Here is a 27,986-nt window from a genome sequence, read left to right as displayed (position 1 = left end):
AATTCTAAAGAGAAAAAAAGAAGAAAACTCATGTATAGTCTAAGAATGAAAACTTTTAAGTGCCTCTAGTTTTTTACTACAAATTAAGGTATTGGGTAGTTTAAAATTAATAGTTTTAATGTGATTGCTTAAATTTAAACTTTTAAATTATTTTTATGCAGCGCTTTTCCTGTATTATTGGGCCAAATGGCAGTGGAAAATCCAATGTTATTGATTCCATGCTTTTTGTCTTTGGCTATCGAGCACAAAAAATAAGGTCTAAAAAGCTGTCAGTATTGATACATAATTCTGATGAACATAAGGATATTCAGAGTTGTACTGTAGAAGTTCATTTTCAAAAGATAATTGATAAGGTAAGAAATTATTTTCTATTTGCAATTTCAAGCAAGAAAAACAGCTGGGCACATTTTGTTATTGTGGGCCTGAATTGTTTCTTTACTATTTGTGTATAATTAAAGCAAAAGAAACATTGCTTCTGTGACCATATTTACTTCAGCTTTTTGGAAGAAAACAGTGATTTTTGAGGAACCCTGAGTGCTAAATAAACATTCATTCACTATAAATACAGACTCGATTTTCAAAGTTACACTTTTTATTGCTTTAGAATAAACATTTTAATCTTTAAAATGTAATGGTTTACTGAGTTGCTACTCCCATTCTTTCAATGTACATTTGTTATTAATAGCAATGTGTGTATCTGTGTGATATAAAAGAACTTTTCTATGGTTTGAACTACTGTGATGCTTTTTTGAAGTGGTAGGGGCCAAGCTAGCATTTTTGTTTTCTAGATGCAGACAATTATAAATAATGACCAGATTATTTACATGGTTCTGTGGGTGTTTTTCTCATCTATTTACTTATTATATTAGACAGTTGATTCAAAAAGCAACTGAAAAGAACCTACAAAATAAGGAAATGCACATGATGAAGTGGTTAGATAATTTAGGTGGTGGGTTTTTTTTTTTCTATCTTAATTTTGCTTCTTAATGCATTCTGTTGAGCACCTGAGTTAGAGAATAGAGAACTTATGCTAAAATAGATAATTGCTTTCTTTTATTGGGTATATAATTGTGAAGTTTCTTTGTTTTTTTTGTTTTTTTTTTTTTACGGTTTGTTTTGCTTTCAGTTGATGATAGGGGATGCTGTTCAGGAAGGTGCAAAGGGGTATCTTGTGTTGTACCACCCTACCCCCACTAAACCCGACTAACAGCCTGTTCTCCCCGACAAGACCACCATCAAAAATGTATTTTCCCTTAATATGTTCCTTAAGTCATCTCTTTCTGTATAACTTTTTAACCAGTCAGCATAGTTATTAGTTTGAGTGAGGTCGGGTTGTTTTAGATATGTCCGGACTTTTGTCTACTGTCCTTGGTTCTTATTCAAATATATTTTTTTGGCTTGTTTGGAGCTAAAGTTTTATTTGCTGGATTTTGGCTTTTTGGTTTTAGAGATCTTTGAGAAAGTAACCGAACGACTTGGAGAAGTATCTAGTCCTCACTAAAGCAATGTTTTTGTTTTTATTTTTTTAATTTTAGAGCAATTGTCAGTTTGTGTACATAACTTAATTCAGGGAAATAAGGACTAAATTCTTTATATACATGTATGACTGAATTTGTTAATTTAAGAAATATTTAGTCCATTGGATTAGTTTCAGTATAAAGTAAATGAAATTGAGATCAGACCTGTGACTTTAATACCAACTGTTTTCTGGTTTTGTTTTTCCAAAAACAGGAAGGGGATGATTATGAAGTCATCCCTAACAGTAACTTCTGTGTATCTAGAACAGCCTACAGAGATAACACTTCTGTCTATCATATCAGTGGGAAGAAGAGGACATTTAAGGATGTTGGAAATCTTCTGAGAAGCCATGGAATTGACTTGGACCATAATCGATTTTTAATCTTGCAGGTAAGTTAATAAACACTTCTAAGGTTCTTGGTTTTTAATTTTTGTTTTGTAATCAAGCTTGAAAGCATGTTCTTCTCTTTACTGAATCCTGTGTTTGGAGCCTTAAAGTACTGTAGCAGCACATCATGGTTTACATGCTGTAGTCAAGATGCGAATCATTATTTGCTGCTCTAGAAATTTAAGGAAATTCGTTCAGAATTTTATGGTTATCGTTGTATGTTCATTTTATGTTTTGATATTGGACATACTTGTTCCGCTCTAGCAGCACGTAAATATTGGCGTAGTGAAATAAATATTAAACACCAATATTATTGTGCTGCTTTAGTGTGACAGGCATACAGCAACTATCACTTCTGTTTGTATTTCCCTTTAAAATAACATTTTAAATGAGATCTTTTAATAGTCTGCCCTTTTTGTTTATTCTCGTTTTTCTCTAACATAAAAACTATATACTTTATATTTAACAAGTTTCCCTGAACTCCTAATACAGTATTTTTAACATCTATAGTGTTAATAAAGGTTTACTTAAAATGGGTCTTCTTTTGTTTACAGTGGCCTGATTTTTAAACCAGTAATGTTAGTATCATCTCTTAGAGAAGTCTTTTTTAAAAGAAAGTATAAAAATTAAGTGTCTGGTATTAATTTGATTTTTAATTTGAAATTCCTGTTTTGATTTAAAGGTAATTTTTATTAAACCCTGCATTTTGTTGTTTGTCTCTTTTTTTTCTATCCCCCCCCCCCTTTCTTTGGGAGTATGTGTAAGTAAAAGTATGTCCTGCTAGTATAACTTGTTGCAAGGAAAATATTGTCACTGGGGAAAGGAGCTGTTGGTTGATTAGGTTTTTGTTTGTTTTTTCGTGGTGGTAGGGTTTTGGTTAGTTGGTTTGTTTGCTTTGGTGAAACTATGCCTTTGTTAGGTATTATGAAATTCCTATTTTGATTTAAAAATATCTTATTCTTTTGTTCTCTCCCAAGCTTCTAAGAGCATATAAAATTTAGAGAGATGTTGCTTATTATGTAGAGGTAGCTACTGATATGTTCTATCATATGCTACTGATTTTAAAGTAAGTTAGGAGTTTTGATTTGATACAAAATGTTTTGTTGTGAGGACTAAGTGTTCCCATTAATAATATATATAATTTTTCACACATTTTAAACTATATTCCTAAGGATTTTTTTTATTGTAAACATACATTGTATAGAAGGCAAATAATAATTTTCTGGAATAACTTTTACTACCCTTAACTATCAGAACAGTGCATTTACAATACTTCAATGAACCACTTAAAAATAAATATTGAAAATAATCACATGCATGTAAATAAAATTTGAATTTATATAGATGTGTCTTAAGCCATGGTTGGTTTTGCTTTCTTTTTTAAATGAATTGTTCTGTTTTGTGGATTTTCATATCTGGGAATTTAGCTTGATTAACTATGAATAACAACTTGTATTACTTTATAATACTAAATTTAATGATGGTAACATTTTTGTAAAGAATTATACTTACCATTTGTTTATTCTTTGCTATTTGCTTAACTTTATCCTGAAATAATCAGTTTTGTGCCAGTGCAAAATAAACTATATTTTAGGTAAAGTTTTTATACAGCTTATTTATACAAATTGATAATGAAAAAAAGTGATAAAGCAACTTCCCAAAGACATAAATTACAAAGTGTCGAGTTTATATTTAAAAATATGCTTCTGAAGTCCTTAAGATGCTTATTTGTCATTATCTGAACCCTTTTATGTACCCTTACATTTTTATATTTACCAAACAATACTAACAGATTCAGTTTGATTTGGTTGGACTTAGATAAGAACTTTAGCAAGTTACCTTTTAGGGAGAAAAAACTGGACATTGAACTTAAATTTGAGGAAAAGTGGAAGTAGTGTTTGTGAGTTTTTCTTAGCTTTTTACCAAAATATTTGACTCTTAAACTAATAATAGATTTAAAGCTTGTGAAGGTAAGATTATAGCTTCCATTTCATTCTTCCAATCACTAACATTTATCTTAAAAATTACCCCTGGTTAGGATGGTGAGAAAATTGACACAGTATCATAAGATCAGCATCCAAGACATAAGTATACAGACTGGACAGTAATGATGATTGCATCACTTGTAATATAATTTAGATAAAGCAAATTTTTTAATATTAAAATGCGCTAAATTTTAGAAATTGTTTTTAAAAGCTTTTCTGGTGTTATGGATTTGTTTTTTTAAGTAAGCATTTCTAGTATATAGATCCATTTAAATTTTCAGTAACCGTTCTGATGTGTTTCTGAGGAGTGTGTGAAGGTTAATGTGAAGGTGGTTAAAGCCCTTTCTTTTCCCTGGAGACTGGTAGGCTGCTGGGTGTGTCTACTGCAGAAGTAGTCAATTACAGTTGCCTGGCCATTGGTTTGCTTAGTTTTATATCTTACTGGAAAAGTTTGTGACGTTTTAAGACTATTAGTCCAAACAGGAAAGGTTTTATTAGTCTGTATTATTTCATAGGTGACTATTACTTAATTAGATTTGATTGGTTTGCTCCATTAGTTAATGCTTTTGCTCCATTCCAGTTAGAGAAATGGTAATCCTAGACTTGTTACCTTTCAAGGTTACATTAATAAATGGGTGTATTGGGAGAGGTTTTGTAAATTCCTTAAAAAGCAGAAATTGGAGTTTGTCAAAAGTTTCTGTATGTGTTTTGTCTTCATATTACAAAATAAAACATTTTTCGGTGGTGGCGCATGCCTTTAATCCCAGCACTCGGGAGGCAGAGGCAGGCGGATCTCTGTGAGTTCGAGACCAGCCTGGTCTACAAGAGCTAGTTCCAGGACAGGCTCTAAAACCACAGAGAAACCCTGTCTCGAAAAAACCAAAAAAAAAAAAAAATTTTTTGTTAATGTTTTCTACTCTGGAGAATTGATTAACCTAGATCTAAGTTATTACTCATGTTTTTCATATACTTTTACAGTATATGGCATGGCATATAAACTATTTGTTGTGATCTCTTAATCTGTAGAAATAAGAAATCTAAAATGGCAAATCTATGACTTAAGTTCCAAAAATATTTTTACTAACTAGTAATAACTTCAGTTTTCCAAAGGTGTCTGGCCCAGTGTCTCAACTATGGAAAACAAGCTAGGAAGCTGCCCCTAAGCACCCAGAATAGATAAGAAAACTAACCACAAAGCATTCTTTTTTTACTTCTGTACTTTGGGCAGATATTAACCTTGGGGATTTGGTTACTTGTCCTCTTGTAAAAATAAATTAGGATAAACTACTTGAGGAAGATAGAAGTTAACTTATAGTGTAGCAAATAGCAGGGAAAATTAAAATGATTTAGGAAAGAAAATTTAAAGAGCCCAAGGGATTAGAATATTCTTTGGTGATAGTGATTGTCTAGCACACATGAGGCTCTGGTTTGATATCTAATGTGTATGAGTGTTTTGCATGTGTATGAGTGTATGCATTTTACATTTTGTATGAGTGTATGCATGTGTACTGTATATGTGGCTGGGGCCAAGATGCTCAGGAGAGGCCATCAGAACCCCTAGAACTATAGTTCTGCATGGTTGTGAGCCGCAGTGTCAGGGCTGGGGATTGAGCCGGGGTCCTTTTAGAAGAGCGGTCAGTGCTCTTAAATGCTAAGCCATCTCTCCAGCCCCTCCCCATTTTAATGAAAGTAAAAGAACTAATTTCACTTCCAAGTCCTGGCATTTCAGGTGTGTGCTGCCATAGCCGACTTTCTCTTAGATTCTTAAGTTCTAAGTGCCTGTAAGTAAGATTTTCAAAGAATGGTTTAACTGAATCACAATATCCTTGATACCCAGCAAAGCCTTCATTAAGTTAGGGCTTAAGCACCTTTCTAATTTATTTTTCCCCCTTCTGTTGCTGGGGATCAAATGCAAGGCCTTCTGCAAGCACTCTACCACTAAGCTGTATACCCATTCCCACTACTCTCATACAACCGTGGGGGGGGGGGGGTAAAATTTTGTTCAGAACTGGGATGATAGTGGCTGTGGCACATGCCTTTAATTCCAGAACGCAGACAGCAGAAGCAGGAAGATCTCTGAGTTCAAGGCCAGTCTTGTCTACACAGAGAAACCCTGTCTCAAAAAAGAAAATTTTGTTCAGGCACATGGGTTTATTCTCAGAAGTCAGAGGCAGACTGATCTCTGAGTTCTTGACCTATAGAGAGCGACCCTGTCTCCAAAAAAACAAAACAAACAAACAAAAAAAAAAAAGCAAACTGTCCAGTATGCTTTTAAGCTATAGAAAGTAGCAATGATTGAGGGTGTGTGAAATTTTAACAGCTTCAGTTATAACAATTTGAAATGTCTTTTAGATATCACTATTGCACTACTATGAGATTTGTAACCTTGGTTTGAGAGAGTGGCCCTTTTAAGTTCAAGTGCTATAAACTTTTTCTGGATAATGAGACGAAAGATCTTGGGTGGTTACTCTTGTTGCAGAGAACCTGAGATTGATGCCCAGCATCCAATTTACAACTGCCTGTTACTGGCTCCAGGGGATTCGGCATCCTCTTCTGAACTGTGTAGACAAACACCTGCACTAATGTGGGCACATAGGCATACATGCCCAACTTAAAACCTTTTTAAAAAAAAAAAACTATTTCAGAGCGGGGCTGTGGTGGCACATGCCTGTAATCCCAGTACTAGGGAGGAAGAGGCAGGTGGATCTCTGTGAGTTCAAGTTCAGCCTCGTCTACAGAGCGAATTTCAGCACAGCCAGGACTGTTACATATTGAAAACCTGTTTTGAAAATCAAAAAAATGAGAGAGAAAAGAGGCACTGGAGAGATGACTTAACAGAAGGGAGTACTACCTTTATGTGGTACATAGACATATATGCCAGCACTACAACCTACACATAAAATAATAAAATGATATTTTTAAGCCACAACAGTCCTAAAAGAGATAAATAAAAGCTTACTGGTTGTCCTTTATTCACTCAATAACTGGTCTTTAGGCTGAATGCAGTAGTAGGGTGTGGTCATGCTCTCCTTAAATCCTAAAACTCAGGAGGCAAAGGCAAGCAAATTTCTGTAAATTCAAGGCTAGCCAGTGCTGCATAGAGAGGAGAGGCTCTTTCTCAAAGAAAAACAAAAGCAGTAATACAATATAATACAATCTAAAGCATACTGTTGCCTGAGACTTGACTTGGAACTGTTTGGATTCATAAATGAACTTGTCTTTAACTTTATTAGCATGAGAAGAAATCAGCTCCACATCCTCCATCTTATTTCAGAAGGAACAATAATAAAAATGACTACCATGCTTTCTTTGAAGCTAGGTTACTTCCTAATAACTATAGACACCTTCTAAAAGTAGTTTGCCTTGCTGGGCGGTGGTGGCGCACGCCTTTAATCCCAGCACTTGGGAGGTAGAGGCAGGCGGATCTCTGTGAGTTCGAGACCAGCCTGGTCTACAAGAGCTAGTTCCAGGACAGGCTCCAAAGCCACAGAGAAACCCTGTCTCGAAAAACCAAAATAAATAGATAGATAGATAGATAGATAGATAGATAGATAGATAGATAGATAGATAGATAGATAGATAGATAAAAATAAATAAATAAAATAAAAGTAGTTTGGTCAGGAAACATGATACTACTTAAATGTAGGATGCTGGGAACCAATCTCAGGTTTTACTGGACCCCATGTTTTGATTTTTTGAAAAATATAGACTTAATATCTTGTGGTCATTTGACTCAAATGTGGGTTCTTTTGGCATTTTTTTTCTTATTTTTCTTCATTTTTAAATAGACATTTAGATAATTCAACTTGAGTCAGGTACTATATTTTATAAGTCATGGGTACTACTAAGCATTTTATAACGTGCAGCACTATAACCACAGCAAAATCATTGTGCCTAGATACCAGCAGTGCAACTGTTGATAAACTTTGCCTAAATAACTCTGAGTAAGACTGAAATTCATACTATAATCCAAAGCTTTGGGCATACTTCAGGTATGGGTCCTGTCTAAACTTATAATTGTGTAGCACGAATAATAAAAATCTAGAGACAGATATTGGGGTTCAACCCGAAGACCAGAAAAGCAAAGCAGCCAACCACTGGCTCTTAACTCTACCTCAGCTCAGACCAAAACTGGGCAATATTGTCTATTTTCAATTCTCAGATTGAGACTGGAAGTGAGACCTGTCTCCTCCCATCTTATATTCTTTTCTAGTGCTGGAATTAAAGACGTGTACCACCACTGCCCAGCCTGTACAGCTAACTAGTATAGCTGCTGGGATTAATGGTATGTGCAAACCACTGCCTGGCCTGTATGGCTGACTGATGTGACTGCTTTGCACTGATCTTCAGGCAAACTTTATTTATTAAAACAAGTAATATACCACTATATAATTGTTGATTAGGGTTAGATGGGAAAGTACTCTGCATAAGTACCTACGTAATATAATAGTAGTATAAATACAGGCATTTTGGTTTACAGTTTCACTCTCTACTTGGTGATCGTGTGGTGCTGGATCACCAAAGTTCTAACATTGTGGTGATGTATAAAAAACTACCTGTTAGCCTTTAATCCCATAGCTCTTGGGAGGCAGTGACAGGTAGAGCTCTTCAAGTTCAAGGCCAGCCTGCACTACATATTAAAACCCTGTCTTAAAAATCAGCAAACTGCAGTAATGACCAGATCGTAAAATGTTAAACTAAATTATTTTCCTTCAATACGTTTTAGTCTAGTTCTTAAGGTTTAGTCATATGCTTACAAAAATGGGAATCACTAAAATATCTCAACATGTAATTCTTTTCTTGACCATTTAGCTAAAAATAGGATTTTTCCCCCACTTGCCTGTTTATTTGCTATTGAGATGTTTAAAGAACAAATAGAATTTTCTACAGAATTTTCTTCACTTTCAGATTAATTGGTTACCTGGGAACCAACCTTAGATGTTGGTTATAGATTCTTCTTTTTAGGTAGTCAGAGATTTTAATTATAGTTCAAGGTTCATATATTGATTACAAACAGTTTTCCTCTGTAGCCTATAATAGTCCTGTTTGCTCTCTGTAGTAAGGGTGCTTAGAGAAAAAGATAATTTAGTTTTCCAGTTAAAACTCTCAGTTCAGAAAAACCAAAACATTAAGCTTTAGTCATCTTTTATGAAGTGGGTCACTTGTTAGACTTACTACTAGGGTTATAGAGAAGTTAGATAGCTACATAGATAGTGAAACTATAAGCTCCCTGGCAGGTTTCCTTATATAACTATGAAGGGAATTTTTTAAAATTATTTTTCAATGAGAGATTGATAATTGGTAATGTACCTTTTCAAATTTTGCTTAACAGAAACATTTGTTTACTTAAGACTACAGCACAGGGTGCCTTTGTGCTGGTATATACTGTCAGTCATTTTATAAGTTTATATATGAAAGGGGTTTTAGACCCTTGCATAAAACATCCTTAACCTGCCTGAAGAATATCATTTTAGTTGAGATTACCCTCTTCTTTCAGGAGAAATTTAGCTGTCGTATATACAATGAGTGTGAATGTGACTCTCTTAAAGGGTGAAGTTGAACAGATTGCTATGATGAAACCAAAAGGCCAGACTGAACATGATGAGGGGATGCTTGAGTATTTGGAAGATATAATTGGCTGTGGACGGCTAAATGAACCTATTAAAGTCTTATGTCGGAGAGTTGAAATATTAAATGAAAACAGAGGAGAAAAGGTAAATGAATTTCCAGTAGACATTTATTACCAATGAGAATGTCTTGTTTATGGATCAACTGTATTTATTGAGTTGAATACATACTTTTTATAATTCATGAAGAAATGTTTGGGGTTTTTTTGTTTTTACTGAACCCTCTATTTTTATACTAGCCTTTGGGTGAGATATTTTACTTGGTGTTTATGTTCCAAACTGATTTTATATATGAAATATGTTTTGACTCTTCAAATTTTGTAGTTAAACAGAGTTAAAATGGTGGAAAAGGAAAAGGATGCCCTAGAAGGAGAGAAGAACATAGCCATTGAGTTCCTTACCCTAGAAAATGAAATGTTTAAAAAAAAGAATCATGTCTGTCAATATTACATGTAAGTACTCTGGTCAACTTTGTATAAATTTCTAAGCATCAAAGCCTTCTTTGATGATTGTGACGATGTAAATTTTTCTGAAAGTCACTAAGTACTAAATTTTTAATGTCATATTTTAGTCGTGCCAGTTATGAATAATGATTGTGTGTTTGTGTGTTCACGTGTGCATTGCATATAGTAGCCCTGTCATTTAAGGACAGTATTCAGAACCTAACAGAAACCACAGGTAGTACTAAACCCTTATATATACTATTGGTGTCCTTCAGCAGTGCCACAACATCAGAGTAATCTGGGATGTGGTGCTGCTGTTTTAATTACTACTATTACTGTGCAAGGGTAGGTGAGCACCAACTCCCCGGGTAGGAAGACAACTTTAGGGATAATTCTCTCCTTCCACTAGGTGGCTCCAGAGTTCGAATTCAGGTAGCAGTTATGTCCTGCAAGCACCTTCACCTCCTGAGCCATCTCCCCAATCAATTGTGGGTGGGTTTTTTTTTTTTTACAGTTTGGTGGGGGAGGGGGTGCGTACACGCACAAGTGTGCACATATAGAGGCCATAGCAAAATATGGAGTGTCTTCCTCTATCCCTCTCCACTTCATTCCTTTGCAGGGTGTTCCCTAAGGCAGAAACTCACTGTTCCAGCTAGGCAGGCTAGCCACCAAGCTCTTGATATTCGCCTCTTTCTGCTTCTGTACTACCATGCTCTCCACCCCTCCCCCAAAGGTCATGTTAAACAGCCCACTTAGTCATGGTGCTGTACAGTTTACTTGGGTGCAGGAAGTTTATACTCAGGTCTTCATTCTTAAAAATCAAGTGTTCTCACTTAATTGAACCATCTCCTCAGCCCCTCCTTTCGTGTTTTATGCTCTTTGCATTATTAAGAAGTATAAGGAGAGTTAGTGAACATAAACATAATGATACCTTAAGTTGATAACCATTATGGCTACTAAGTGACTATAAGGTTGATATGCACCTGTTGGTATACTGAATAAAACAAAGATTAATAATGATAGGCACTGTGTAATTTAAAATTGTTTATTTCTGTAATTTATCATTTAATATATTCAGATGATAGTCTACCACAAGTAACTGAAGCTTTGAAAAGCAAAAACATGAAATACTACTATACAGTGTTGAATGATCTAATTTATTGACTGAACCAATTTGTTCCTAAATTCTCTCTAGCCTTAACCCATTTCCATAGCCCTAGCTTGCTATAAATTGATGAATATTTTAGAAGCAGCTGATTTTATTAATGTTACTTTACATTCTCTAATTTTCCCCTTTAGTTATGATCTGCAAAAAAGAATTGCTGAAATGAAAACCCAAAAGGAAAAAATTCATGAAGATACTAAAGAAATCACTGAGAAGAGCAATATGCTTTCAAATGAAATGAAAGCTAAGAATTCAGCTGTAAAGGATATAGAAAAGTAATAATCTTTGGGAAAATACCAAAAGTATTTAAATTCATTTTTTTCACTTGTGTCTGAATGTAATACATTTCTCAGTAAATAGCTCTTTTAGGCACCACCACCCCCTGTACCTAACTTACTGTTACAGAGTGCCCAACAGTCATACAATAAGAAATGCCTTTCCCCTTAAAAAACTAAAACATATGCATTTTACCTGACCCATTAGCCCTAATAGTTTGCAAATTTGGTTTTGAAATAGAATTTTGGTTTGTTTAGGTAGACTTTTTTTTTGGGGGGGGGTTGTTTGGTTGGTTTTTTTTGGTTTTGTGTTTTTTTGTTTTTTGTTTTTTTTTTGAGACAGGATTTCTCTGTGGCTTTGGAGCACGTCCTGGAACTAGCTCTGTTTAGGTAGACTTTAAAAATTATCATGGCTGTATTTTGTGCCAGCTTTCAAATGACAATAGTATCCTAAAGTAAGTTTTATTTATTTTCATTTATTTTTTGCTCTCAAGATAAGGTTTCTCTGTAGCTTTGGAGCCTGTCATGGAACTAACTCCTGTAGACCAGGCTGGCCTCAAACTCACAGGAGACCTCTGCCTCCCAAGTGCTGGGATTAAAGGTATGCACCATCACCACCAGGCACTCATTTCTGGATTTTTATGGGCAAATTCTTATATAGCTGGACATAAGGAACACAAGATGGCTTTCCTGATCTTAAAAAAAAAAAAAATGTAATGTCTTCAGCTATCAGGGAAAGTCAACTTGGAAGTTTTAGGATTTTAATTAATAAGAGTCTTGACATGTCTATAGATGAAATATACTAGAAAGACTTCTATCTATGACTAATAATTTACTTTCTTTGATAGGAAACTTAATAAAGCTACAAAATTTATTGAAGAGAATAAAGAAAAATTTACACAGCTAGATTTAGAAGATGTTCAAGTTAGGGAAAAATTAAAACATGCTACAAGTAAAGCCAAAAAGCTAGAGAAACAACTTCAAAAAGATAAAGAAAAGGTAGGTATTGGAAGAAATCAATTATTCAAGTCTAAATACCAGATTTAATTTTTTTTCCCCAAGTTCGCTTGACTTTGGTTCCCTAAGAAAATAAATTGGGATGTTTATATTTTGTCTGAACACAATTTTGTCCCAAGGGTTATGTTATACAATGCAAGTTTTAGAGCTTACAATAATAATAGTCATCTACATAATCAACAGTTCTGTGGGGGTTTTTTTGTTTTGTTTGTTTGTTTTGGAATTTTTTTTTTTTTGGATTTTTCGGGACTATAGCTTAACAAAGGTTTTTATGTAATAGTGAAAAACAAAAATAATGTGGAGTAATGCTCAAATTCTATAAAGACATTAGCTTTTTATTTTTTAAGATTTTTTTTCTTTTCATTATGTGTGAGTGTGACAGTGCCAGAAAAGGTACTGAGCCCCGAGCTGGGGTTACAGGCAGCTGTGAGCAGCTGGGTAAGGCAACTGGACTGAGATCCAGAAAAGCGGAAAGTGCTGTTAACTGCCAAGCCAGCTCTCCAGCCCTGAGGCATTAGTTTTTAGGAGTAAAATGTCGATGTATGATCACTACCTGAAGGTGTTTAAATAAAATAGTAACTCTACATAGTACCTCTGAAAGGTTAAAGTTCGTAAAAATGTCTTACTATTGGGTTAAGGGAGCAAACAGATAATTTGTTGTGTTGTCTTCAGATAACTATAATAGAGATCCTAAGAAATACTTCTTTAGGTAAATTTTAATAGTATTGGGTACCCTCAGGAATATATTTCCATAGCCTTAATTTGTTTTATAATCCCAGGTTGAAGAGCTGAAAAGTATACCTGCCAAGAGTAAGAATATCATAAATGAAACAACAACTAAAAGTAGTTCTCTTGAGAAAGAAAAAGAGAAAGAAGAAAAGAAATTAAAAGAGGTTATGGATAGCCTCAAACAGGAAACACAAGGGCTTCAGAAAGAAAAGGAGGTAAGAGTCTTTGTCAGTGATGGTTTTGGTGTCTTTTCCTAACTCGACTGTTGTTGCAGTAACATCCAAAGGTGAGCTTCTGGAAATAAGTTTTGGCCGTTTTGGCCTAGTGCAGTGGTCCTTGCCTATATTATAATGTCAGCTATCTGGAGGTGGGGGGAGGGGAGTTAGAGGCAAAGTTATGTTAGGTAGCAAGACTGTATCTCAAACTGTTGAACCTTTTAGGTTAACATTTTAAATTTCAGTCTACACTATTTTCCTTTTCTGTTTTCTCTTTTTGAAAGATAAATGTTAAATGAAGAATTTATGATAGAAAACGTGAAGTTAATACTTTGACATATAGCCATTCTGTGCAGCCATATTTTCTTATTTAATTTAGAGGTTTTTTTTTTTTTCTGTGTATCTTTTACCCTTGTTACTGATAAGGCTATGAATGAAATTACAATGATACAAATTTTTTTTTTTCTTTCGAGACAGGGTTTCTCCATAGCTTTTTTGGTTCCTGTCCTGGAACTAGCTCTTCTAGACCAGGCTGGCCTCGAACTCACAGAGATCCGCCTGCCTCTGCCTCCCGAGTGCTGGGAAAACTTTTTCAACATAAATACATTTGAGGAAACTTTCTGATATCTGGTAATGTAGAAACAGTATGGAATCTAGACTTAAGTTCAAGGCTTTCCTTAATTATTACCTTTTAATTTCTGAAATTAGCATGCTAATACCCACTTCTCAAAGCTCATATGACATCAATTAGGAAAGAATAGTGTACAATGACAACTAGACATGGACTATATTAATCTATTCCACCTACAAGAATTATCGATGCCTACTATATTTATGGACTTTACTTTCATAAATTGATTTCAAGAAGTATAATTTTCATTTTGGTCTAAGCTTGAAAATAAAAATTTTTGTATTTAATGAACTCATAGGATCAAGAAAAGGAACTTATGGGTTTTAACAAATCAGTAAATGAAGCACGTTCAAAGATGGAAGTCGCTCAGTCAGAACTTGATATCTATCTCAGTCGACATAATACAGCGGTGTCTCAACTAAGTAAAGCAAAGGAAACTTTAATTACAGCTTCTGAGACTCTCAAAGAAAGGAAAGCTGCCATTGGAGAAATAAACACAAAACTCCCTCAGACTCAACAAGAATTAAAGGAGGTAAATTTTTGCTTCTATATTTCATCTAAACATTATCAACCCCAGTTATATGTGTAATTTTTGTTTTTGTTTGTTTGTAATTTTGAGGTTTAAAGTGATTGACATATAGAAATTTTTTTCAGCATAATCTCCCATGAGAAAGTATTTCAGTGTTTGAATAGACTGATAATTAACTCTGGTAGAGAGCTTCTGGAGCATGCGTATGACCCCAGGTTCCATCTTAATACATCCCCCAAAAAAGGAATGCAGGGAAACAAACTATACTGTCTCCAAAAGCAAGCAATAAATAGCCGCTGTCACAATCCCATGGGAAAATTTTAAACAGATTTCTCAGACTGGGTATGTAGTTCAGTCGGTAGAGTACTTGCCTTGGGAGCATGAAACCCTGATCATGACCACCAGCACCACTTAAAACTAGAAATGTTACTACGCCTGTAACCTTAAAGTTTCTTAACAAAGTTTACCCTCATACTGCCAAGGTGATTATTTGAGGAACTGGAGAAATGGCTTAATGGATACCGGATTTGATGCTCTTTAAAAAGACTAGTCCCCATCACCCACATAAGATGGTACATGACTGCCTGTGACTCTAGGTCCAGGGGTTCCAGTACTTTTCTGGACTCCAGGGGCACACACACACACAGGTATACATAATTAAAAACAAGTTGAGGGGCTGGAGAGATGGCTCAGCGGCTAAGAACATGGACTATTCTTCCGGAGGTCCTGAGTTCAATTCCCAGCAACCACATGGTGGCTCACAACTATCTGTAATGAGATCTGGTGCCCTCTTCTGGGGTGCAGGTATGCACACAGGCAGAACACTGTATACATAATAAATAAATAAATCTTTAAAAAAAAAAAAAAACAAGTTGAGCTTGTTTGTTTTAAGATTTATCTATTTTATGTATATGAGTATTTCATGTGCATGTACATCTGCACATCAAAAAAATCAAAAGTTTCCTAATGTATAAATTTTAAGTGTAATTTAAATTATATCTAGTGAATTTTTTTTGGATTGTTTTATCTAAAATTTGAGCTTTTACTTTATGCCTATCTAATAAGGAATGGGGAAAATAGATAAGATGGTTTCTAAATTGGAAATTGAGATACTAAAGTATCCGAGTGTGTGGCTCCTCTGTTAGTAGCTCTCCCAATCATCTTTCCCACCTCTATTTAGGAACTTGCCTTTTTGTTTTGTTGTTTCTTAGCCAAACATCCATAACATAACAATGGTACTGCCCAGCTACACATACCTGGATCTGGTTTTGTTTATGGCAGAACTTGAGAACTGGTAGAAACTTCCACCTGTGGGGTGCCAGACTGGGGTTTTTATACCTGTAGCTACTTTAAGAGAAGCTGGATTCCCTCATGCTGACCCAAATAATTTTCATTTCTTTTAAAATAGGAAAGGTTCATCTGTATTTTCAAAGCCAGGCCAAAATAGCAACATGAAAGCTGAGTGCCATTATGCAATTTTTGGGCCTCTCTTATTGTTGAAGCATTATAGTTTTCTGCTGTCATTGGGTGTATCTAAGATTGAATGCTTATAGGTTTTATTTTGTTCTCACTTTTAGAAAGAAAAAGAACTTCAGAAGCTAACACAAGAAGAAATAAACTTGAAAAGTTTGGTTCATGATCTTTTCCAAAAAGTTGAAGAAGCAAAGAGTTCCTTAGCAATGAATCGAAGTCGAGGGAAAGTACTTGATGCGATAATTCAAGAAAAAAAATCTGGCAGGATCCCAGGAATATATGGAAGACTGGTAAAGTAGATTATATTTTACTCAGAAAAGACATTATAAAATATATTCTTAATTTGACTTCAGTATATATTGTTACTTTGCCTAAAATAACGTTCAGTTTTTACTTGAAGGCATGACTGCACAGACAAAATATTTTGCCCTTACAGGTCTGTTGTCGTTATTTATGTAGTTTTGAGCTGTTTATATTCATGTTATACATTACTCTCCTGCCCAGCCTTTCCAAAACTAACCTGAGAATATTTTTGAGTCAGGACTCCATGTAGCTTAGATGGACTTTAAAGTAACACTGTAGCTAAGGTTGACCTTGAACTTCTGATCTTCTTGCCTCAACTTCCTAAGAGCTGGGCATTTGCCATCATACAAGAAAAGTTTTTTTCAAAAATAATAATTTAGAAGTTGGTCTTGATGGTGGTACATGTTTTAATATCAACACTTGGGAGGTAGAGGCAGTCAGATCTCTGAGATCAAGGCCAGCCTGATCTACATATTGAGTTCTAGACTGGCCAGAGTTGTATAGTGAGGCAGTATTGCTGAGATCTGTTGTCCCGTTCATCACCAGGATTGGTGTTTGGCTGATCTTGCTGAACAGGCTTGTGCCTATTCTCTATTTCTCCCTCAGCATACCAAGTATGTCCTTCCTAAAGCTGCACAAAACAATCTAATAGAATGACCATCCAAATAGAAGAGGACTGGGTTTTTTGGTTGAGGATGTGCCGTAGTTGTGCTTCCCTGCTAGAACCTCCAGACAAAAATAAGGATTTAATGTAAATATTAAATGTTTATTTAATATTTATTAAATACTTTATTTGATTTTAGATTTTAATATGAAACCTAAAATTGTAGGTTTTATAACATTTTATTTAACAATTTGTTTATGGTTTGGAAAGGTGAGCTAGCTAATTTAGAACTCTTCAACCATAACTGAGACCTCTTTACTTAAACTTCTTGAGCTCATATATCCAGTTGTTGAGTTCCCTACTCAGCCTTCTGGAAAGGGGGACAAAATGATCTGGAAGGACAAATGGAATTTAACCAATATGGTTACTTCTATATCTAATATTAGGTGGCTTCTTTCTTAAACAGATTGGTCCTGTTTATTTGCTGTGAAGAACTAAAGTTATTCAGTGAAAGCTGCTAGAGATCTTTTTCCTTCTTCTTCCTCCTGCTTCCCCTTCTTCTTTTTTATCTTTTTGGTTTTTTTTTTCCAAGACAAAGTTTTTCTGTGGTAGTTCTTCACAGCAAATAAAAAATAGCTAAGAGATAAATTCATAACTACATACTTAATTCTAGGCAGCTTTCAATATGAAACTTTGACTCTCCACATTATATGCTTTCATGGCATAAAACAATTCTTATATCATGTATCTATTAAAAATTCACATCACATAACCATGAACACTCGAGGGTAGATTAGAAACTATAGGACTTGGGTTATAGCTTGGTGGTAGAATGCTTGCTTATAAGGCACACAGTAACTTCTGTATTGGTCCTATAGAAAGGAAGGAAAAGTTGGGGTGAGAAGGAAACATTATGGCCCCTTTTATGCTTCTGTAAACCAAGTATACTTATTTAATCTTCCATTAAGAATAGTTTAAAAGCCAGGCAATGGCAAATGCCTTTAGTACAGCAGTCTGAGACAGGCTGACCTCGTGAGTTCAAGGCCAACCTAGTGTACCCAACAAGTTCCAGGACAGTCTAGACTACCACAGAGAAACTTTGTCTTGAAGAAAAAGAAGGGGAAGGAGGAGGAAGAAGAAGAAGAAAGAAAAAATAGTTTAAGAATAGCATTCAAGGGCTTGGGGGCTTAGCTCAGTTCAGTGGGACAAGGTCCTGCGTGTAGTCTTCAGTTGCAGAAACCAGAAAAGAAGAATGTTCAGGGAGCTGGAGAAATGGCTCAGTGGTTAAGAGCACTGACTGCTCTTCCAGAGAACCCCAGTTCGAGTCCCAGCACCCACATGGCAGCTCACAACTGTCTGTAACTCCAAAATCTGACACCCTCACACAGACACACATACAGGCCAAACACCAATGCACATAAGATAAAAATAAATTCTTTTTTTAAAAAAAAAATGTTCAAAATCCAAATAGTAATGAAATGATTTGTACTTTTTTGTTTTTTACCTAATTCTTTATAAATTGATTTTCTATTTTTTTTAATTATTAGGGAGACTTGGGAGCTATTGATGAAAAATATGACATTGCTATTTCATCCTGTTGCCATGCATTAGACTACATTGTTGTTGATTCTATTGATACAGCCCAAGAATGTGTAAACTTCCTTAAAAGACATAATATTGGCGTTGCAACTTTTATAGGTTTGGATAAGGTAAGCATTTATAATAAGTTTCCTATAATTTAACTTTGAAGTGCCATATTTTTCCCTTAGAATATTAGATTTTTCTTAGCCATTATTTAATTACTCCCTGATAAGTTTTGAAATTTATATTCTATGTGTACATGATTATGGATGGAGGTTAAAAAAATAAGTTTCGTGATGCCTGTACTAAAGAAATTCCAGTGTTAAAGTGATGTCCAGTGAATGAATGACTATAAGTATGATGTTTCTTGTGGGGTGTGGAGGAGTTTGAGACAGGGTTTCTCTGCACGGCCCTGGCTATCCTATAACTCGCTCCGTAGAACAAACTAGTCTCTAACTCACAGAGGTCAGTCTGCCTCCCAGTACAGGGATTATTGCATGCACCACCACCTGTTAGTATGTTTCTAAATGGCATCAGTGACCACTGTTTTCTTAATAGAACCTTTATTAAGGTATGTTATGTAATTCTATTGTGAAGTATAGATTTATTTTCACTATATCTACAACTTGCTAGACTATGGCCATTTAATATAATTCCAGACTATTTTCATTGCTCTGTAAGCATTAACAATCAGTTCGCCCACCCTCAACAAAACCATTGATTTGCTTTTGGTTTCTATGGATGTATTCTGAGCATTGGTTGAATGGGATCATAATATGGGGCCTTTTACACATACATGCATTTGCATAATTTTTCAGACTCATCTGTTTTGTAGCATGGTACCTTTTTTTTTTTTTTTTTTTGGCCTTCTGTTGTTTGTTCATACCTTTTTGGCTGACTTAACAATAATGCTGTGGTGAAGATTCGTGTACAAGATTTTCTGTGAATGTGGGTTGGGATACCTAAGGAGTGTTTGTTGGTGTGCCTTGTTTATTACAGCACATCTTGATAGATGTGAAGTGGTATCTAACTACTTTATTTTTGTGTTTCCCTAATGTTGAACATATTTTGTGTGTTTATTAATCATTTGTTTATCTTTCTTGGAAAAAAAATGACTGAAGTCTTTGCCTGTTTTCATTGGTTTGTCTTATTGAATTGTTAAAAACTCTTAAAATAGTGTATACAAGTCTCTTGTTGGATACCTACTTTTAAATTTTTTTAATTTAAATCTGCTATTTGGTGGGTTATATTTTCACTTTCTTTTTTTTTTTTTTTTTTTTTTTTTTTTTTTGGTTTTTTGAGACAGGGTTTCTCTGTGGTTTTGGAGTCTGTCCTGGAACTAGCTTTGTAGACCAGGCTGGTCTCGAACTCACAGAGATCCGCCTGCCTCTGCCTCCCAAGTGCTGGGATTAAAGGCGTGCGCCACCACCGCCCGGCCATATTTTCACTTTCTTGAATGTGTACTTTGAAGCACAAATGGCCCAGTTAACAGTATTTTTCTTTAGCTTCTTGGGTGTGTTTAGACAAGATCTTGCTTTATCCCTGAATGACTTTGTGTCTAGCCCAGACTGACTTTGAACTTGAAGCAGTCCTCCTCTCTCTGCCTTCCAACTGGTGGGATTATATGAGAGCTCTGTTTGTGAGAGTTTTATAGATTTTAGCTCTTAAATTTAGGTGTCTAATTCATTTTGATGTTTTAGCTTAATGGTAAGTTTATGTTATCAAGTTGCTCATTGCTACTGTATAGAAATAAAATTAATACTTGGGAATTTTATGTAGAAGCATGATAAGATTTTATTTAGGATTATAATACTTAGAAGACTACATAATTTTTTTCCAACTTTTAGATGACAGTGTGGGCCAAAAAAATGGCCAAAATTCAAACTCCTGAAAATACTCCTCGGTTATTTGACTTAGTTAAAGTAAAAAATGAGGAAATTCGCCAGGCTTTTTACTTTGCTTTACGTGATACCTTAGTGGCTGACAATTTGGATCAAGCTACAAGAGTAGCATATCAAAAAGATAGACGATGGAGAGTTGTAACTCTGCAGGGGCAAATCATAGAACAGTCGGGTATGTTGGAATTTTTTTATTTCTACCGTCTTTTTTCTTTTTTTTTTTTTTTTAATCTTTGGTAAGACATTTAAAACTGAATTCTCCCATGTTCCCCAGGTACAATGACTGGCGGTGGAAGCAAAGTAATGAGAGGAAGAATGGGTTCATCAGTTATCGTGGAAATCTCTGAAGAAGAGGTCAGTCAGCACAGTGTAAAACAGACAGAATTTACCTATTGTAAACTGTACCCAGTATTGATTTAACAGATTTTCTATTTAAATGTCAACTATTTTGTTGAGTGCTTTCTGGGGTGCAAAACACATTAATTCAAAAGTATGTGCTTAAAAAAGGGTGTGTCAGAGTAGTAGAGCAGGCTTAGCATGCCCAAGGCCCTAGGTTTGATCCCTAGCATCCCATTAGAAATAAAAATAAGTGCATATCTTTTTAGTTAATCTTTTAATATAGAGATTTTTCATAACTTAGTCAATTACTTAATATTATTTACTTTGCAGAGTTACTGTTTTGTTTTTCAATTTCAAAATACTTCAAGTATTTCAAAGACTTCTTATCCATGTTTCTAAATTTTATTTTAAACACTTTGGAGATGTGGAGGTACAGATTAGTGGTAAGGTAATTGGAGTAGCCTTTGTGAGGTATGAACTCAGCCACCAAAATGTGCTCTTAGCCTGGATTTCTTTTTCCAAAATATGCGTTAATTTCTCCCCATATTTTGAAATTATTTGAATGCTATGTTTTCATTAAAATATAGGTGACTGTGTCTCAAGCTTTGGTATTGGGGGTTGTTTGGTTACATGTCTCATTTTGTTAGGCTAGGCTGGCCTCAAGCTCATAATCTTCCTCTCAACCTTCTAAGTATCTGGGAATCCGCTTTTGTACCACTACTTCTGACTTTTATTCTAGTCTTTAAGGTTAGAAGTTTGTGAGAGGTAGACAAATGACACAGCAGTTCTAAAGGTCCTGAGTTCAGTTCCCGGCAATCACATGGTGGCTCACAACCATCTGTAATGAGATCTGGTGCCTTCTGGCCATAAAATATAAATATATTTGTTTATATATTATGTATACAATATTCTGAACATGTATACTGTGGGGGGCCAGCCATGATAATCTAAGTCTGGGCAGGTCACCCAAAGGAAGTTCTTTACTTTCAACCATTATCACCTGGAACTCTGGCCATGAATTTAAATAAGAGGCCTGAGTCTCAGTAGTTTACCCTGAAGCCATACCTGGTGTCAGGAAAACACCACAAACTGAGATTACCCGACCCCCACCCAAGAGCAGACCATTCAAAGGAAATGCCTGACATTCCAACTACTGTAGATAGGATCACCTGCCAACATACCTCACCAATGACACCCCTAGATAAATGTCAGCCAATCAGGGGTCCTGAGCATCAGAGACCCCTCACCCCCACCTTTACTACTATAAAAACCCAATTCTAATTGAGCTCAGGGCTCTCCGGCTATTCCAATAAGTTGGACATGCAGAGAGACCGAGAGTTTGCAAACTTGATTAAAATAAAGGCTCTTTGTTTTTACATATGGGAATCTGTCTCCTTTGTTGGCTTTTATTGAGACCCCACGAATTTGGGCATAACATATACAAAAATTATTTTTTACAAAAATGATTGGAGCCGGGCAGTGGTGGCGCACGCCTTTAATCCCAGCACTTGGGAGGCAGAGGCGGGCAGATCTCTGTGAGTTCGAGACCAGCCTGGTCTACAAGAGCTAGTTCCAGGACAGGCTCCAAACCCAAAAGATTGGAATTTGGGGTATTCTTGTTTGTTTGTTTGTTTGTTTGTTTGTTTGTTTGAGAATATGGGTGTTGCTGACTATTTACCATGTGGGTGCCTGGTGTCCCAGGAGGCCACAAGAGGGTATAGGGTCCTCTGGAACTGGAGTTAAAGAAGATTGTGAGCCATTATATAGTGACTGAGAATTAAACTCTAGCTCACAGGAAGTGCTCTTAACTGCTGTGCCATCTCTCTCCAGCACTGTGTTTTGTTTGTTTGTTTGTTTGTTTCATTTTGTGAGTAAACTAACTTTAAACTGCCTCTTAAGAGGGCAGGCAAAATGGTTGAGAGGGTAAAGTCTCTTTCTGCAGAGCCTGACTTCATGAGTTCAAGCCCTAGAAGAACCAACTCCCACAGGTTGACTTCTGATACTAGATATGCATGCCAATGCATACATATGTCTGTATAACTATCACTCTGTTAAAAATGACCCTTGAATTTTTTTTTTTGAAGGTAAAAAAGATGGAATCTCAGTTGGAAAGGCATTCTAAACAAGCAAGGCAAATTCAAGAACAGAAAGTACAACATGAAGAAGCAGTCGTTAAGTTAAGGCATAGTGAACGAGAAATGAGAAATACACTAGAAAAGTTTGCTGCAAGCATCCAGGTACTGTGTTTATGTTCGTGTTCAAGTATTAGCTGAGACTGTTAGAATTTTCTATCAGCAAGTGGGAAGATGCATTTTGGGTTTGCTTCCAATTTTGAAATATAAAGGATGATTATTATTTTCCACTCTAGAATTACAATGTAATTTTAGCAACTTCATTACCAGTTACAGCTTCACTCCTTGAAAAGTGGCATGTTTTCTTAATTATATACCAGGTTTTTTTTTGTTTTTTTTTTTCTCTTTTGGTTTTTATGAAGATAGAGTCTCTCACTATGTATTTGTGGCTGTCCTGCAACTTACTACGCAGTCCAGGCTGACCTTGAACTCATAGAGATCCATCTGCCTCTGCTGCCCGAGTGCTAGTATTGAAGGTGTGCACCCTCATGTCCAGCAGCCAGTTGTTTCTATTTTTAAAGCAGCATTCAGAAAATACCTAAATTACAGCTTTTAACGACGATGCATAACCTTCAATTTTTATAATTTAATTGCATGCAATGTATTTATATATTTGTATAAAGAGTAATATACATCTTTTTAGTGCCATTAACTTTTCTTTGCTTAATATCTAAATTTACTTGATTCTCTGCCATGATTCATGTTTTTCCTTTTCTCTTTTTTGGGAGGTGGATGGAGGAGAGCTCAAGACAGGGTTTCTTTGTGTAGCCCTAGCTGTTCTAGAACTAGCTCTGTAGCCCAGGCTGGCCTCACTCACAGAGCTCTCTCTCGAGTGCTGGGATTATAGTTAGGTCTTTACACACACATTTGATTATTTCTTTAAAGTGGCTCCTGAAATTGTCATTAGCTGTGTTTCATTGTTTTTAAGCACCTCTTGCCTCATACCAAATTGTCTAAATATTGATTCAAACTCATTATCTTTGTGATGAGTTTGTACACATTTTATTTACTGATCATTTTAGGTTTTATATTGTTTTCTATCATTTTCTTGATAGCTTAAATGTCTTTTTAAAACTTAGTGTTCAAAGAAATATTTACTCTTACAAATTTAAAATACTTACCATATAAATGCTAAATTATTTTTATAGGGTTTATCAGAGCAAGAAGAGTATTTGACTGTACAAATTAAAGAACTGGAAGCTAATGTGCTTACTACAGCCCCTGATAAAAAGAAACAGAAACTGCTAGAAGAAAATGTCAGTGCTTTCAAAAAAGGTATGTTCAAAAATATTTTTTTAATTTGCAATAATCAAACAATTTGTAGAATAATAAATTATAGTTAAATCTCTCGCATGGCAATATGCTTAAGTTAGCTTTTGATATTGTTTAATTCATTCAAGTCTAAGTTTGTGTGACAAATAAGGAAAATAATGCATTAAGTGGTTTGTGTAATTTGCCTACGGTCAGCCACATGACATGTGGCAATAAGGGAGTAAGTAGCATGCTCTGGTGCCAGTCAGGTCCTTATGTTTCTGCTCAGTTTCTTCAGGATCGTCACGATTAGATTAATAGGTGTGGGCTAGAGAGGTGGTCTAGTGATTCGAGCACTGATTGTTCTTCCAGAGGACCTAAGCTCAATTTTCGTAACTCTAGTTTCAAGAGGGCCCACTACCCTCTTCTGACCTCTGAAGGCATACATGGTACATTTAGGGACATGCAGGCAAAAGACACATCCACAAAATTTAAAAGGAAAAAATACATTGAGAAATCTGAGAATTTGAAGAAAGTAAATTGCTCAAGAACACACAGCAAGTAAACAGTAAAGCTAGTTACTTGAAGACTTAGCTAAAAATGCTTTCCTCGACTTTTTCTTAGAACTCGCAGCTGTCAGAATAGAAGCTGAAGAAAGCAACGTGCAGCTGTCTCTGTACCTCACGTAGAGTCCTTTGAGCATGTATTTCAGTGTATTCTATGTTACTGCTCTTTCTACACTTGAAATTCCGTCTGTCAAATGAGAAAGTGTCACTGCAATTGGCAACAGCTTGTACTCCACCTAATAGAGTCCACACCGTCAGGCTCAATCACTGCCAGCAAAAGCCAATCAGTTTTTATGCCTTCCACATTGCACAGCTAACTTTAGCTTATTTGACCTAAGTAAACCTGGGCTGTGTTTTTGGAACAGGGGAGACCCACCAATTCATCTTGTTTCTTAACTTTGTAATAATGTGGAGGACTATTTATTTAACCCAAAGAAAATACCCAGTTTCTCCAAACCTGAGAAAGATCTTAGGGTATTATACATCCAACAAGTGATAATTACTAACAAAATGAATTCAGCTGTGTCATTTTTTAATTTTAGAATATGATGCTGTGGCTGAGAAAGCTGGTAAAGTAGAAGCCGAGGTTAAACGACTACATGATACCATCATAGAAATCAACAACCGAAAACTCAAGGCCCAACAAAACAAACTTGATATGATAAACAAACAGCTGGATGAATGTGCTTCTGCTATTACTAAAGCCCAAGTAGCAATCAAGACTGCTGACAGGTAGAATGTGTACCTCCCCAGCCTGCCCCCACCCCTGTCTGGACACTTTGAGAAAGGAAAAAAAAAACTGAAAATGAAGATTTATTGTTTGTCTCATTCAAAAAGAACAAGTTGGTTAACAGTTGTATGCCTTAGAAAAGTTGGAGTTATGATTCATAACTCAGTTGTTCAAGAATAGATCAAGGATAGACATTAAGTTACTCTGGCATAGAGAAGTAGAGCTAGGTCTTAATAAACAAGAAGTGATGAGGAAAAGCTCTAAAGAAATCTTTTATTTTCTTTATTTGTATATTGATCTATTTGACTAAAAGTAAGAAACTAGAAAAAAAATTTGTTAGGAGCAGAAAGTCTGTTTAAAAGAAATATCTTTTGGTTTAGTTTTTGTTTGTTTTGGCTTTTTGTTGCTGTTGTTTCCTTTTAAACCAACTGAACATGGTGACATACCTTGTAATCCCAGAGAAGACAGGGTCAGGCAAATTGCTGTATTTCTGTGTGTTCATGCACACGTTTACATGAAGCCAGGTAGTGGTGGCACATGCCTTTAATCCCAGCACTCGGGAGGCAGAGGCAGGTGCAGGCAGACCTCTGTGAGTTTGAGGCCATCCTGGTGTACAGAGCTAGTTCCAGGACAGCCAAGCTACACAGAGAAACCCTGTCTCAAAACAAAACAAAAATGCAGCTTACATGAACAGACCTTATGGAAATCTTTAATAAAACATACAACACCATCTGTAAGTAGTTATATAAACAGAGAAACCTAAGATGGTTCAGTAAATCACAAATTTTAAAATCACATTATCATAAATTGTGTTGTTTGCTTTTTTAGAAATCTTATAAAGGCGCAAGATTCTGTCATCCGCACAGAGAAAGAAATAAAAGACACCGAGAAAGAAACAAATGACTTAAAAGCAGAACTAAAAGCTATTGAAGACAAAGCAGAAGAAGTCATAAAAAAAACAAATGCTGCTGAGGTAAGATCTATTTCTGCCTTACAGGATAGAAGTCATTTGAAGCAATTAAAGTGTTGTGTAAGTTAAAATTTTTTGTGACTATTAACTTAAAATATGAGAACTTTCTGTGAATCAAATTTTATTAAAGTGAAGCATGAAGAAAAATTGCTAACAATGTCTATGTAATGTAAAAAAAAAAAAACCTATTTCACTTGTAGAGATGGTATTTGTCACAGTTGTTCTTGGTTTTTAGGAGTCATTGCCAGAAATCCAGAAAGAGCATCGTAATCTACTTCAGGAACTTAAAGTTATTCAAGAAAATGAACATGCTCTTCAGAAAGATGCTCTTAGTATTAAGTTGAAACTTGAGCAGATAGATGGCCACATTGCTGAACATAATTCTAAAATAAAATACTGGCAAAAAGAGGTGAGATTATTCCTATTTAATTGATTTTAAACCTTTTCTGTTGGCTCGAAAGATAGCTCAGTAGCACTCGCTCTTGTAGAAGACCCAGGTTCAATTCTTAGCACTACATGGCAGATCACAACCATATAATTCTAGTTCCAGGGAATCTAACATCCTTTCCTGTCCTCCAGGGACACCAGGCACATAAGTGGTCTAATTATATAAATACACACACACGCGTGCACACATGCAGATGAAACACTGGTACCATTTTTTTTTTTAAATTGCTTTTTGTTTTGTGGGGACAGGTGTTTCTCTGGTTTTTAAGTGTATGCTGTGATTCTTAATTCTATAATCACTTTTTTATAAGGGATCTAATAGACAATTTAGAATTATTTAATACATAGAAATTAGTAATCATTAGAAGAGAGCAAGTACCTTCTCAGCCCAGAGCTTATGTGCAAAGTAGTCATGGTTCATTCCAATATTGTTGTGTGGTTTTTTTTTTTTTTTTGGTTTTTTTGGGGGGGGGGTTTTTTGTTTGTTTGTTTGTTTGTTTTTCGAGACAGGGTTTCTCTGTGGCTTTGGAGCCTGTCCTGGAACTACTAGCTCTGTAGACCAGGCTGGTCTCGAACTCAGAGATCCGCCTGCCTCTGCCTCCCGAGTGCTGGGATTAAAGACGTGCACCACCACCGCCCGGCCCGATATTGTTTTTATAGCTGTCATTGTTCATGTTTTGACTTAATAAACTTGTAGCTGGAGAGAGCCCATTGGTTACTAGTCCTTGCAGCTTTTACAGAGGACTCACAGCTTGCTTCCTCAAACCAGTATCAAATGGCTTAAAACCAACTCCACAGGATCTGATACCCTCTTCTGGGATCTATGGCATCTACAAAGGTGACATACACCCATACACAAGTAAAAGTAAATTCATCCTGTTTTTATGTCTTAATTCTCTTTAGATTTCAAAAATAAAATTGCATCCTATAGAAGATAATCCTGTCGAAACAGTATCAGTTCTAAGCCCAGAAGATCTTGAAGCAATCAAGAATCCAGATTCTATAACAAATCAAATTGCAATTTTGGAAGCTCAGTGTCATGAAATGAAACCAAATCTTGGTGCCATAGCAGAATATAAAAAAAAGGTATGAATGAATTGAATTTTGCCTAGTTTAAATTAAGACCTTTGGTTTTTGCATAATGAGCAATGCTAATTCTCAGATTTGTGT

General features: G+C 35.5%; 2 protein-coding genes across 2 annotated transcripts in view; one reads left to right on the top strand and one right to left on the bottom strand.

Annotated features, from left to right (window-relative positions):
- Positions 1-27,986, bottom strand: part of Ift80 (intraflagellar transport 80) — a 125,240-nt gene that overhangs the window by 82,118 nt on the left and 15,136 nt on the right. The window lies entirely within an intron of this gene.
- The window catches only part of Smc4 (structural maintenance of chromosomes 4), a 33,353-nt gene that overhangs the window by 2,683 nt on the left and 2,684 nt on the right, over positions 1-27,986 (top strand). The window contains exons 4-21 of the mRNA XM_057756703.1: positions 162-353; positions 1,732-1,908; positions 9,441-9,605; positions 9,843-9,970; positions 11,261-11,401; positions 12,250-12,400; positions 13,198-13,362; positions 14,292-14,525; positions 16,100-16,285; positions 18,450-18,611; positions 20,331-20,556; positions 20,656-20,735; positions 22,805-22,957; positions 24,001-24,127; positions 25,212-25,401; positions 26,228-26,372; positions 26,605-26,778; positions 27,720-27,902. Coding sequence (XP_057612686.1) covers positions 162-353; positions 1,732-1,908; positions 9,441-9,605; positions 9,843-9,970; positions 11,261-11,401; positions 12,250-12,400; positions 13,198-13,362; positions 14,292-14,525; positions 16,100-16,285; positions 18,450-18,611; positions 20,331-20,556; positions 20,656-20,735; positions 22,805-22,957; positions 24,001-24,127; positions 25,212-25,401; positions 26,228-26,372; positions 26,605-26,778; positions 27,720-27,902 — 2,979 coding nt within the window. The remainder of the gene's footprint in view (positions 1-161; positions 354-1,731; positions 1,909-9,440; positions 9,606-9,842; positions 9,971-11,260; positions 11,402-12,249; positions 12,401-13,197; positions 13,363-14,291; positions 14,526-16,099; positions 16,286-18,449; positions 18,612-20,330; positions 20,557-20,655; positions 20,736-22,804; positions 22,958-24,000; positions 24,128-25,211; positions 25,402-26,227; positions 26,373-26,604; positions 26,779-27,719; positions 27,903-27,986) is intronic.

Source organism: Chionomys nivalis, chromosome 24, assembly GCF_950005125.1.
Source record: "Chionomys nivalis chromosome 24, mChiNiv1.1, whole genome shotgun sequence".
In the NCBI taxonomy this organism is placed as follows: domain Eukaryota; kingdom Metazoa; phylum Chordata; class Mammalia; order Rodentia; family Cricetidae; genus Chionomys; species Chionomys nivalis.
Note: the sequence above shows the minus strand (reverse complement) of the source record. Positions and strands in the feature narration are given on the sequence as shown.